The 12,720-nt window shown below is 41.8% G+C and overlaps 1 protein-coding gene across 1 annotated transcript in view; it reads left to right on the top strand.

Moving 5' to 3' along the window:
* The window catches only part of LOC137997580 (contactin-5-like), a 32,932-nt gene extending 22,019 nt beyond the window's left edge, over window positions 1–10,913 (top strand). Inside the window, exons 5-6 of the mRNA XM_068843658.1 lie at window positions 1,324–1,640; window positions 10,175–10,913. Coding sequence (XP_068699759.1) covers window positions 1,324–1,640; window positions 10,175–10,318 — 461 coding nt within the window. The 3' untranslated portion in view covers window positions 10,319–10,913. The remainder of the gene's footprint in view (window positions 1–1,323; window positions 1,641–10,174) is intronic.
* Window positions 10,914–12,720: the final 1,807 nt, after the last annotated feature.

The raw sequence follows: 12,720 nt of genomic DNA, 5'->3' as shown, positions 1-12,720 counted from the left end.
AACAAGGCCAATCATAAACCCTGCCACCAACACAAGGTGCTCTACGTGAAGCTGTTTTAATTGCCCACTACCAAGCCATGGTGTGGAAGAACGATGTTGTCGCAAACCCTGACTTACCATCTCCTGAACAACTATGGCTGGGAGAAAAAGAACAAATCATGACTTCCAGTGATGACTAAGCTACCACCAGCGCCAGAAGCCATTATTCAGTTAGTTAAGTGTGCATGCACAAAGCAGTGCACAAGCAACGGATGCCAGTGTCGCAGAAATGGACTGCAGTGCACAGACCTCAGTTCTTGCTCTGATAGGGAGATGAACCCTGCCAGAATGTTTTAAGTGAGATGTTAGACGATGATTATGGTAGTGGAGATTAATAAAGATTTGTGAAGATGAGCTGTAATATAAAGAGAGGGTAAACGCAGTGCTAGTCTAGTTTCTAAACGTTAGATAATTTTTCGCGATCGGTTTCCGAAAAGCTTAACATTGCGTAGATATACCAAGTCCTATTATAATTTATGATTTAGGATGCAAAGCACATAAATCAGATTAGTTTAGCCTCCTTTACATGCTTAATTGATGACGTGATAACCGATCATTAATTGAAACCATGTTGTTGACTTTAGAGGCCACAGTTTTTTATAAATACAGCAAGTTTGTCTGGTTTCTATATATGGCTTTAATTATCATATTATCAAGCAAAGCTTAGCAGTCGCAATTCCATATCAGGTCAATCGTGTGAATCTTATCAAGGGAAAAAAAAACAATTAACCAGCTTCAGGACTGTCTACTTGGTATGTCTCGTGAGTTAGGCCACGATTTCCGCTATACAGACTCATAGATTATCAGCCTCGATCTCATACTAGGTCCATCACATGACCCTTGTTAATATATATATCTAATGTACTGGATTCAGGGTTGTCTACTTAGTGCATCTGGAGAGTTTGGTTGAGATTCCTTGAACTGGAATGAAGTTATGGCCTCTTATAACGTTTTAGCCTCGTTTTCATGCAAGATCGCACAGGTCACTTTTTAAACTCCCACAAAGACCCTCTTAACGCTTTTCAAAAGTGTCAACAACAATTTTAGGGCTCCTTGTGGTCCACTGAACATAACTAGGCTAATGACTTGCTTTCTTCATAAAATGCCCGCGGAAATACATTAGCTCCCGACTAATAAGGTCTATAGACAACATAATCAATCTCAACAAGCGCGACTGGAGTAATCGTTAAATATACTTGCTTTGATTGGTTTCTGTCAAGGTTTTCAACGTCGGGGCAACTGTCATAAAGATTAATGTACATATTTCTGATTCTTGTTGCGCAGTGTGTCTTCCTGTCGGAGTCGAGGACATTACCACTATACCAGATGACAGGATGACCGCAAGCTCAATCGCTAGCACATCCTACCAACCCTTCTACGGCAGATTGAATGGAAAAAGAGGAGCGTATGGTGTTTGGTGTTCAAAAACTGTATCAGACAGAACAGATTATCTTCAAGTTGATTTGGCCTCAGTGAAGACGGTTTGTGCAGTTGCAACTCAAGGATCTGGACGTGGAAGGTCAAGGGTCACCACCTACAAGTTACAATTTTCTTTGGATGGATCATCTTTTACAACTTACAGGGAGAATAATGTTGTAAAGGTAAGAAAATTCACTGACCTAACTTTCCGAACTAATTTGCTCCATAGTTGAACTGAAAAGAATATCCGTCTAAGTACGTGTTACTGCAACGGAAGTGACGTTTTTGTTTTGTTTCGTGATGATTGACAATTTGTTTTCGTAATAAGCCTCGTGACTTAGTCGAGTGTAGATTACTGGAGTTGAGAACGTGATCGACTAACGAAACGCCTTGGAATTGTGGTTGTGAATGGTTATTTAGAAAAGCACGTTTAACCCGCGAACGTTGGTAAGTAACTTAAGTTATTCTTTGCATGCTTGTTGTAAGAAAATGATTTAGTACGGAGTTAATTGAAAGGTCAAGAGACTATTATAATGTGCATTAATGACCAGATCAGATCGACCACGTGACTAATGATTAATCATGTGAATATCGCGTGTGTCTCATGGAAACTATGATTGTAAATTGATTTTCGTTGACAATAACACTTAGATCAAGAAAACACAGAACCAGTATTCAACGGTAACGTTTTGGACTAACCTAAGTGGGATAGCGCCTTTGACGCGTTAATAGACAAAGAGACTGTAAACCCGAGCCATAAGCTGTATTACCTCGGTGAACACACAAGCGACCCCGCAACGAAGATGATATCCGGCCTACTTGGACTTAGAACGAAGAGACAAGAGAGCGAGGAAAAATCGTAAAAGAACGCTATAGCGAAGCATTCAAGATTTACGAGGGTTATCGAGAGAAATTGTTAAGGAAGAGCTATGAGAATATGCTGATTTCCTCGTGATGACAAGAAAAACCATGAGAACAATTAAGTACTTAAACGAGCTTAACAGCTTCTCGGCGCTGCGAGAAATCACAGCCCGTTTTCCTTCGCATTACGTCAACCAATGGAGACAAAGCGCCAAGATGGTGGAGGAAGAGAAGGGAAGATATATATTCGAAGAGCTCTTTGAATTGGCCCAAGAGGCTTCGACGGATGCAAATCACCCTGTGTTTTCATTTGACGCCCTCAGCTAGATAAGAAAGGGGCTAGAAAAGGACATGAGTCCGAAGCAGTTGGTATACCGCAAAGATCGGTCCTGGGTCTGACTTTGTTTACTTCATTCACCAACGAGCTACCATCTACTGTCAGTTCGGGTTTTTATTTATGTATGCCTACGATACCACGATATTCTGTATTGGTCAGTGGGCAGATTTAGCCATCGCCCTGTTAAACATGGCTTTGCAAGAAGTTTACCGATGGTGTCTTGAAAATCGACATGCAGTTATGCTACTTTGTAAGAAAGGAATCACAGGACCTCTACGCCCGACGCTCCTAGGAAAAGCAGTTTTTCGTTACGTCACAAAACCCGTCTGCTAGGAATGACTGTAGATAATAGACTTACATGGGTACCACATATATTGGATTTAAAGTAAAGCTTTGCGAACAAACTGAAAGTATTAAAACGTTCCAGGTTTTTGCCTAAAGATATCTTACTGAAATTCTATTTTAGTGTAATTTTATCATCTATTATGTATGGCCTGGTTTTGTGGGGTGCGTGCTGTAATTCCGATTGGGTTGCTAGGATTTTTTTTAATTTACCTTACGATATGGCATCTGGTCAAGTATTAAACTTTGCAAATTGGATCACAATCAGATGATATTACAAAGTGGAAATTTTTAAACATTTTAGACTGCCTTTCTAGGAACATCTTCAGAAAGAGAGAAAGTTTTTACTCATTACGCGGGCAGAATGCAGCTTCGATCCCGAGATACAATGGCAGATCATTAAGGGACTCTATAGCCTTTCGTGGGTCAGCTCTCTGGAATTTCGTTAACTGTAATGATAAAATTGACACTTTTACTTTTAAGGAAATCAAAAAAACGACTTATTACTAAAGAATGTTTAAAAGACTTTCTCTTCGACAGCTCAACTGCCTCCACTACTTGAATTAGAGACAGTGATTACGTATACTTTTAAAATTTAAGATATTAGATAATGCTTTGTCCTTAGCTTAGTATTTTTATATTTAATATTTAACATTATCTAATATGCAACTTTTTTTAGTATGTAATGGATTTTAGTATTTTTATATATTTTGAACTAATATATCTAGGTCTAAGATTAAATACGACCCCACAACCTTGGCAGCTTTAACTCTTATCGTGTATAAATAAAGGCTTTACGTTAAACCAAGCACAAAGCAGATCCACCCAAACCCGGATAGAAGACCAGCCCGAGGCGTAGCCGTCTCAACCAATAGCAACGAAACAAGGAAACCAGAGCCGAGTCAGAGTGCATCAGAAGAGAGAAAATGCGCATTGTGCGCTGGATCGCATGATCTTGAAAGGTGCAAAGAGCTCCTCCAAATATCAGTAGATGAGAGAGAGCATGTCTGGCTGTATCACCAAAACAAACCCGAAGCTGATGTGCAGATATACGCCGTCTTGGATGACCAGAGTGACACATGCTTCATAAACCGAAGAAACGCGCAAGAGCCTAGGCCTGGAGGGTCCCGAAATACCTCTGGAACTAGGAACCATGCACTCTGTAGATACTGTAAGTACCAAACGTCGCGAAGGCCTAGTTATTTCAAGTTATGACAAAAGTGAGGACATAGAGCTTCCGAAGACCTACTCAAGAGGTCAAATCCCATCTCGGCGAGAACAGATTCCTTGCCCTGAGACTGCACAGGATTTCCCAGAGAGGCAGCGTATGACAACAGAGAGATGTCCCAACAAGACAACGGATTTATCAAGATAACAACCAACGGTATCCACAAGACAGATAACGGTCATTACGAGATGCCGCTTCCGTTCCGGGACCAAAGGATCTACATGCTGTCTAACAGGAAGCTAATAGAGACACGGCTGGAACAGCTCAAGAAGCGCTTTTTGAAAGATCCAAGGTATAAGAAAGATTACGTAGCCTTCGTAGAGAAGATGGTGGGAGAGGGTCATACTGAGAAGGCTCCATCAGAGTACAAGACGGCGTGGTATATCCCTCATCATGGAGTCAACCACCCCAAGAAACCAGAGAATGATCGATGTTCGACCAGGTGCGCTTAAACGAAGAACATCTCGACTACCTCCACTTTCTATGGTGGGATGAGGGCGATACCAACGTAGGAACCTGAGAAGTATCGAATGCGAGTGCACCTGTTCGGAGCAACATCATCTCCAGGCTGTGTGAACTTGGCCTTTCGACAAGCCGCTCAAGATGGAGAGAGCGCTCACCGAGCCGAGGCAGCTACGTTCGTCAAGGATAGTTTTTTTGTCGATAATGGCCTCGTATCGATTGCGAAAGTGCTATCTCTCTAGTGAAGAAGGGCGCGGAGCTGTGCACGAGTGGAGGTCCATTGCATAAGTTTACTTTTAACGAAAGAGAAGTTGTTGAGTCGATTGGAGAAGAAGACCGAGCTGCAAACATCAAGAACCTCGACCCGAACACCGTTGCGCTGCCACTCGAACGTTTCCTGGTTGTGGAATGGTGCATAGAAAGCGACATCTTTCAATTCCGAACCGCACTAAAGGACAGACCGATGACAAGGAGTGGTATTCTGTCCTTCGTAAGCTCGATCTACGACCCACTAGGATTCGCCGCACCTTTCTTACTCCGCGTTAACAGGATGCTACAGCTCTTATGTAAGGAAGCTATTGACTGGGATGATCCGATTCCGGAAACAATGCAAGCCCAGTGGCAAAGATGGTTGAGGGAAATAGCCCCCCCCCCCCTCCCCCCTAGAGAAAATGCGGATTCCACGATGTTATAAACAAAAGGAAAAGAGAGATACCAAGAAGGCCGAATTACACCATTTCTCAGACGCGAGCACCGAAGTATAAGGACAGTGTACCTATCTTCGCCTTACAGATATCAACGATCGAATACATTGCTCACTAGTAATGAGAAAGAAAAGCGTAGCTCCCATGAAGCCTGTCACAATACCACGACTGGAACTTACAGCAGCACTTACATCTGTGAGAGTTAGCTGCATGTTGGGACGCGAGCTGATTTATGCTGGAATAGAAGGAAGTTTTTTGGTCCGACAGTAGGGTAGTGAAGGGGTACATCTACAATGAAGCACGTCGATTTCACACATATGTTGCAAACCCCGTCCAACAGATAAGAGACCACACTCAACGCGAGCAGTGGAAGTATGTTGACAGTGATAAGAACCCAGCGAACGACGCATCTGGTGGTCCAAGTCCAAAGGACCTCCTGAAGACCTCTCGATGGTTATGCGGACCGACATTTGTTTGGGAGCCACATGACGAGTGGTAAGATTTTGATTTTGATGACGAGCCTCCCTTGGTCGTAGACGACAAGGAAGTTAAGAAGACAACGGTTCCTTGCACGGTCACCAAAGAGCCCTCTTACGTGCTGGAAGTAATCAACCGATTTTCAGACTGGTTTCGCGCCAAGAGAATCTTGGCAAGGTGCCCAAAGATCGCCAGAATGCGGAGAGCAAAGGCGATGAACAGAGATACGAAGCGCAGCGTGGTGCAATATTTTGAAGATCCCGTAACTGTCGAGCTTATGAGTGAAGCAGAACGAAACGTCATCAAAGCAGTTCAGAATGAAGCTTTCAGTGACGAAATGAGTAGACTCAGAGGAACCCAGAGTGAAGAATAAATTAAAGAACTTAAGAACAGCAGCCCTCTTTACCGCCTAGACCCCTTTGTAGACAACCGAAGTATGCTCAGGGTAGGCGGAAGAATTAACCAAGTGAAGCTATGATCTTCGCAGTTATGAGCGCAATTTTTGCAATTGCGTAGAGAAGCCTGAAAAATTCAGAACTTCAACGGGGTTGTCCTGAATTTTTCAGGCTTCTCTACGCAATTGCAAAAATTGCTCTCATAACTGCGAAGATGATAGCTTCACTTGATTTCATATCCGCAGTTCATATATGATTCATTTCATATACCATTTCATCATGGAAGAATTAACGCAGCAAGTATTTCGGAGGACGTGAAGCACCCGGCTGATAGCAAGATGCCTCCACGAAGCGCTCCGTACATTCATGTACGAAGCAGAAGCAGTGGTAAGAAGCAGAAGCAGGCCGCTGACTGCGGGCAACCTCACTTCAGCCGACACTGTGGAGCCTCTAACCCCAAATCACTTGTTAACAGGAAAGAGCAAGGTCGTTCTACCACCTCCAGGAAACTTCCGAGAAGCAGACAAGTACGCCAAGAAGTGGTGGCGACGTGTACAACACCTTACCAACGAATTCTGTAGCCGTTGGAAGGGCGAATTTCTGCAGTCCCTCCAAGCTCGTCAGAAAAGGCCCGCCCGAGACGTTACCTCGCACAAGATGATATCGTCCTGATCAAGGACGATAATACTCCTCGCCACAACTGGCGCTTAGGTCGCTTGATAAGTGTCATCCAAGATGAGGACAAACTGGGGCCTAAGGTTAGTGTTGCAGTCGGTGATCCTAACCTGACCTCCAAAAGAAAACGTCTAGGTACTACAACAGTACTAAAGAGACCAGTCCAGAAACTGGTGCTGCTGATGTAAGCTAGCGACAAATAAAGACCGGGCATTCCCCATCGGAGAGACAAGACAATATGATGACCCATTTAACAAATCTAAGCAACTGTGCGCGATGACTCTACTAGATGATGTGTCTACAAGGTGTGGACAACAGGAGCGAATTGTAAATAGGATAAGTAATTACGTACTCATTTGAACTATGATTTAGAGATTTGGATTATTTAAATTAACGTTTCAATTTAGGGGAGGCATGTTACTGCAACGGAAATGACGTTTTTGTTTTGTTTCTTGATGATTGATTTGTTTTCGTAAGAAGCCTCGTGACTTAATCGAGTTTAGATTACTGGAGTTGAGAACGTTATCAACTAGCGAAACGCCTAGCAATTGTTTTGTGAATGGTGATTTAGAAAAGCACGTTTAACCCGCTAACGTTGGTAAGTGATTTAAGTTATTTGTTGCGTACTTGTTGTGACAGTATGATTTAGTACGGAGTTAATTGAAAGGTCAAGAGACTATTATGATGTGTATTAATGACCGGATCAGATCGACCACGTGACTAATGATTAATCCTGTGAATATCACGTGTGTCTCATGGAAACTATGATTGTAAATTGATTTCCTTTGACCATAATACTTAGATCAAGAAAACACAGAACCAGTGAAAGTCTAGTTTTATGCGTACACAACAAGTGGTTGAATTCGTCCTGTGAAATTTCGTGAGCCAATTAAGTAAATGTCTATTACTAGTTTACCCAAATGGTAGAAGTGCTACGAAGGGGAAGGGAGATCCTCAATTATGCTTGAGGTAATTTCACGACGGCTCGAGCGTGGAACTGAAGGGAAATTGAATAGGTCTTACAGAAACCCAGAAAGATTGAAGGAAATAAAATATAAATGGGAATAGATTAACATTTGGCATCAAGCATATTGATCATTTCCGAGTTCACTTCAAATTCTATTTCACAGCAAGGTGAAATGCGAAGTGCTATGGTTATTAGTTCTAATTTTTGTGTGTCTTAAGTACTATACATGAGATAGACTTGTAAATTACCAAAATCAGCATGACAGTGGTCAATATAAATTAACTGCTTGATTCACCGCACGGCTCTTGCGATTCTTTCACTACACATAGCATCACAAAAAATTTACATAAGTTCAGCCCTGTCGAGCAGGGTTGGTATTTGGATGGGAGACCATTGAGATATACGACATGGGAAACCCTTTCGTGGTAGCTAAATACCATTTTAAACTGGAATACTCATATTTAACAGAATCTTGACCATTTATCACTTTCGTTCAGCCTGAGAGCTGCAATGAAGTTTATATAAACCATAGTTAATAGAGGGGAATGGGTATGAAACCCGACACCTTTCTTTGTTGTAGGTTTTTGTTCTCTTTTCTGGCCTTGACCGTGCACAAAACACAATAGTTGTTTACTCCGTACTGAGGAACTAACCAATAGAAACGTGTTGCTTACGTAATTCATGCATAGTGTATGAGCGCAAAACAAAAGATTGTGCACGGTCGTGGACTTTCCAACCTAAATCTTGGCATCTTTGTTTGCTCCTTTGATGTTTGCCGAGCTTCCTAACCATTACCTCTATTAACTATGTATAAACGGATAAAAGCAGAATCAAACAAGCGAAAATGAACCAGAAGACTGAAAAACAGAGCACGCTGCAAGCTTCAGTTCTAATTTCCTGCTATCAAAGGACGATTTTGCTTTTATATTGCGTCAGGCCAGAAAACGCAAAAGATAGAGACCTCTAAGAGCAGGGAACTGTTCTAATCCTGTGTATATCACCGTGCCTTTTAATTCCTGCATTCATGCATAACCACAATCCTGGCGCCTTTGACCGCAGTTCCTTGCTTTTCGAAGAAAAATGTGTTCTTCTCCCGATTAGAAAGCTGCCTCGTTCCTTCGCTTCAGGCTCACCCACTGCAGTAGCAATAAACAAAACGAGTCGAGTCGTCTGTTGCTGTTGACGATCCATCTTACCAGATGTCAGGTCGTTAGGATTGAAGGTTGCGCAAAAGGAAGTCGACTTTACTTAAGTCGAGTTACCCAAAAAAAGCTATCAATATTGACAGGTCGTGACGATGAGGTCGTCACGATTCGTCAAAACAGTAGTCGGTAACAAGGGATTTGCGACAACTTTTGCTCGAAGTGGGACAAGTGGACAACCGTACGATTATTGTTAACGCAATCACTATATTGACGAAGAACTGTCAAACTGACAATAACTCGTCTTACAGGGGATAATGGGAAGCATCGGATAAATGTCATGACTCCAAACACCCTCGTGAGAGGCGCGGCTGCCTCATGGTCAATGTGCTCGACTCCAGATCGAGTGGTCCGGGTTCGGGTCCTGGCCGGGGACATTGTGTTGTGTTCTTGGGCAAGACACTTTACTCTCACGGTGCCTCTCTTCATCCAGGTGTATAAATGAGTACCGGCAAATCTAACGCTGGGGGTTACCCTGCGATGGACTGGCGTCCCACCCAGGGAGGGAAGTAGAAATACTCCTAGTCGCTTCATGCTACAGAAACCGGAGAAAAGCGCCGGTCTGATGGGCCTTCTAGGCTCGAAGCAGACTTTACCTTTTTTACCAAACAACCTCAGTGGAATGTCAGTCACAGGTATTGAAAGCAAAGGATATTATCAGCTTTAGAGGTGTGAACTTGATAGAACACCAAAACCTAATTACCAACCAACAAAGAAATCCATGGCACTAGTTAGGAGAATTAACATTTCGATCATTGGAATAAAAAGGTTTAAGTTGATCTTTCAGGGAGCTGAACGTGGCCAAGCAATAATTATTGCTCTTTGATTTTAAACAAGATTTATTAATTAATTCTAATGGTCTAAGAAGAGTCTCTTGGCCGAGAAGAAACGCCACGTCAGACTAGCCACGAACATTTCACAAGTATTTGACAATAGTTTTGCTTTTGTATTTATTAATTACTTCCTGAAAGCCGCATTGTTGGATTCGCCACATCTTGCACAGATTTCGCATTACCCTCGTTTAATAGTGTGTAGGGTTTAAACCTAATATCATTTCCTTTTACAGGTTTTCCAAGGAAACAAGGAACAATATGGTATTGTTAAAAACTCATTGGGAAGTCCTTCGACAGCCCGATATGTTCGGTTTTGTCCCGTGACGCACAATTTCCATGCTTGTATGAGTGTTGAAGTATTTGTATGGAAATCATAGGAATGATCAGATGGATAGTAGTAGTAGTAGCAGCAGCAGGTGTCAGTCAACTTAGAAATATATGGCAAATTACTGACCGGACGAAAGTTCTCATATTTCACGTCCAGGTGCGATGATTTTAGTAGAGGCAGAACGTTTGCTTCCTTCCAGCTATCCGGAAAGGAACCACTTTCAAGTGATTTATTTACTATCTTAGTAATCACTGGTAGTAGGATACCAAGTAACTGGATAATAACTTAAGTTGGGATGGGATCCAATGAGCAGAATATTTTAGACATTTTGCTAATTAGCTTGAGAACATCATCCTGAGACAGAGGACCAAAGCTCGGTAGCGATGTATGAACATTTGTATCACCAGAATCTATGAAAGGCATTGCTGGCAGTCCAACTTCCATCTCGCTAATATTGTTGTTAATATCTTCAATCTTCCGAACAAAGAAATTTCCAAAATTATCCGCCAGCTTGTTTGGGTAAATATCCTTAGGAAATGATACTTGCTTTGGCTCACAGAGCAGATCCATAGTAGTCTTAAACAACCTTCTCTGATCGGAACTCTTCTCTTGAACATGTTTCGTATAATACTCACGGCGCGAATAAGTCATCAGCCAGGTAGCATAATTTCCAGCTTGCTTAAAGGCTTGCAAATCATCTTCAGATTTTGAAATACGCCACCTTCTTCAGCCACTCTTCGACATTTAATTGCTTCCTTAATTTCTCCATTAAACCATGGAACACGTTTGCCACAGAGAACAGTCGTCTTTAAAGGAGCATACTTTTCGAGAAGTGAAGATAGTGTAAAATTATAGCAGTTTGTTAATTCATCCAAGTCAATGAATTCCTTCGAACATAATTGTGACTTTGCTAAATCCTCGGAAAAACTATCTATGTCAATGAATTTTAACTTCCTGTAGGAGATCTTTTTTGATGTTTTCTGTACTTTGCTAGAGTTAAGATAACAGGTTACAACTGTGTGATCAGATACATGTCGACCAACCGAGGGAGTGCCAAGAATAACAGGTTCATAAGCTCTTGTGATCACTAGATCAAGAATATGTCCACGTTCATGATTGCATTGATTGACATGGTGTTTGAAACCCATCGATAGTAGTAGATCATGAAATTCAGCTGCGTCTCTATCATCTGGTGCGTCAACGTAAATATTGAAATCGCCAGTGATGATCAATGATTCAGCTAGAATTATAAGAGATTCCAGATATGCACTAAATTCTTGAAGAAAAGTCTTTACAAACCGGTTGCTTCAAAGAGTACGGGGGCCGATAAACAATCAACAATGTTGCCCTCAAAGACTTGAAAATGACACCCCATTCCAAAATTTTCAATGAGGCTTTCTCGCCAGCATCGATCTTTTTTACTTCAATATCTTTCTAAAGAGCAGTCCTGTCCCACCACCAACGCGCAATGGATCGGTAAGGGTTACTTAAGGCTGCGAAGATTCACTCTGTACTTAGATGATATCGATTTAGGCAAGCTTGATATTCTTAATCATTGTGATATATAGAACTATATGGGAGAAAAGGAAGTTTTTTTATCCACTTGGGTAAGTTAAACTCAGTGTTTGGTTAACCGCATAGTTTTGAAATCCAAAGAAAAAGAAAAATTGATTGTTTAGTCATAGTAGCGCTTTAAAATATCGCTTACAAATAGGTATTGTCGACCAAATACCTACTCGTAATACGGCCTGAGAGAGAAATGGTAAGGATGCAAAAATCCTAATACACTACTCTGGTAACAAACTACTTAGCACGGGGATAAGACAACGATATCGTATATGGACGCACGCGATGAATCTTGGCTGACAGAGAGTCTTTAGTTAGTAATGGAGAAATTATTTAATTGCCTTAGTTGTGTTTTTGGTACCCTAAGTTTACTGCTTAGGTTTCCTTTCGGATCCATCATCCGGAATTCATCATTCCATCTACAACCGTGGTCAATACTCTTCGGACATTAACGCAACAGCTGGTGAAAATGATGCATTTTGTCTCCCCCCGTCCCCCCCGGTTCAGTGTTGACGTTATGGCTTACAATCTTTTTCAACACAATCAACATTGCTGAGGGGAAGGGGGGACAGCAGAAACAGGCTCTTTCCACAACATTTCCAAGCGTTTATAACAGGTTAAATACACTTTTCATAGGCAAGGTGTGTTTTCGCGCCTCATTTTCGTAAGTGTCCCAAGACGTTTTGACCAGGGTTGTCTGAAAATGGCTTTGTTATAAAAAAACAGAATTATATCCTTTTCCGTGTTTTCACACAGTTCCTTTTTTCATATACCTGCCTAGAAGTGCAAGTCTGCACTGTGGATCGCTAAAATTCCGTCTCCTTTAGGAAAATGCACGCTACAAGAAGTACAGGCATGTATGTGTAATGGTTTGCGGATCTATTA

The sequence above is a fragment of the Montipora foliosa genome, chromosome 3 (genome assembly GCF_036669935.1).
Source record: "Montipora foliosa isolate CH-2021 chromosome 3, ASM3666993v2, whole genome shotgun sequence".
Classification (NCBI taxonomy): domain Eukaryota; kingdom Metazoa; phylum Cnidaria; class Anthozoa; order Scleractinia; family Acroporidae; genus Montipora; species Montipora foliosa.
The sequence above is the reverse complement of the archived record's forward strand: the minus strand, read 5'-3'. Positions and strand labels throughout refer to the sequence as shown.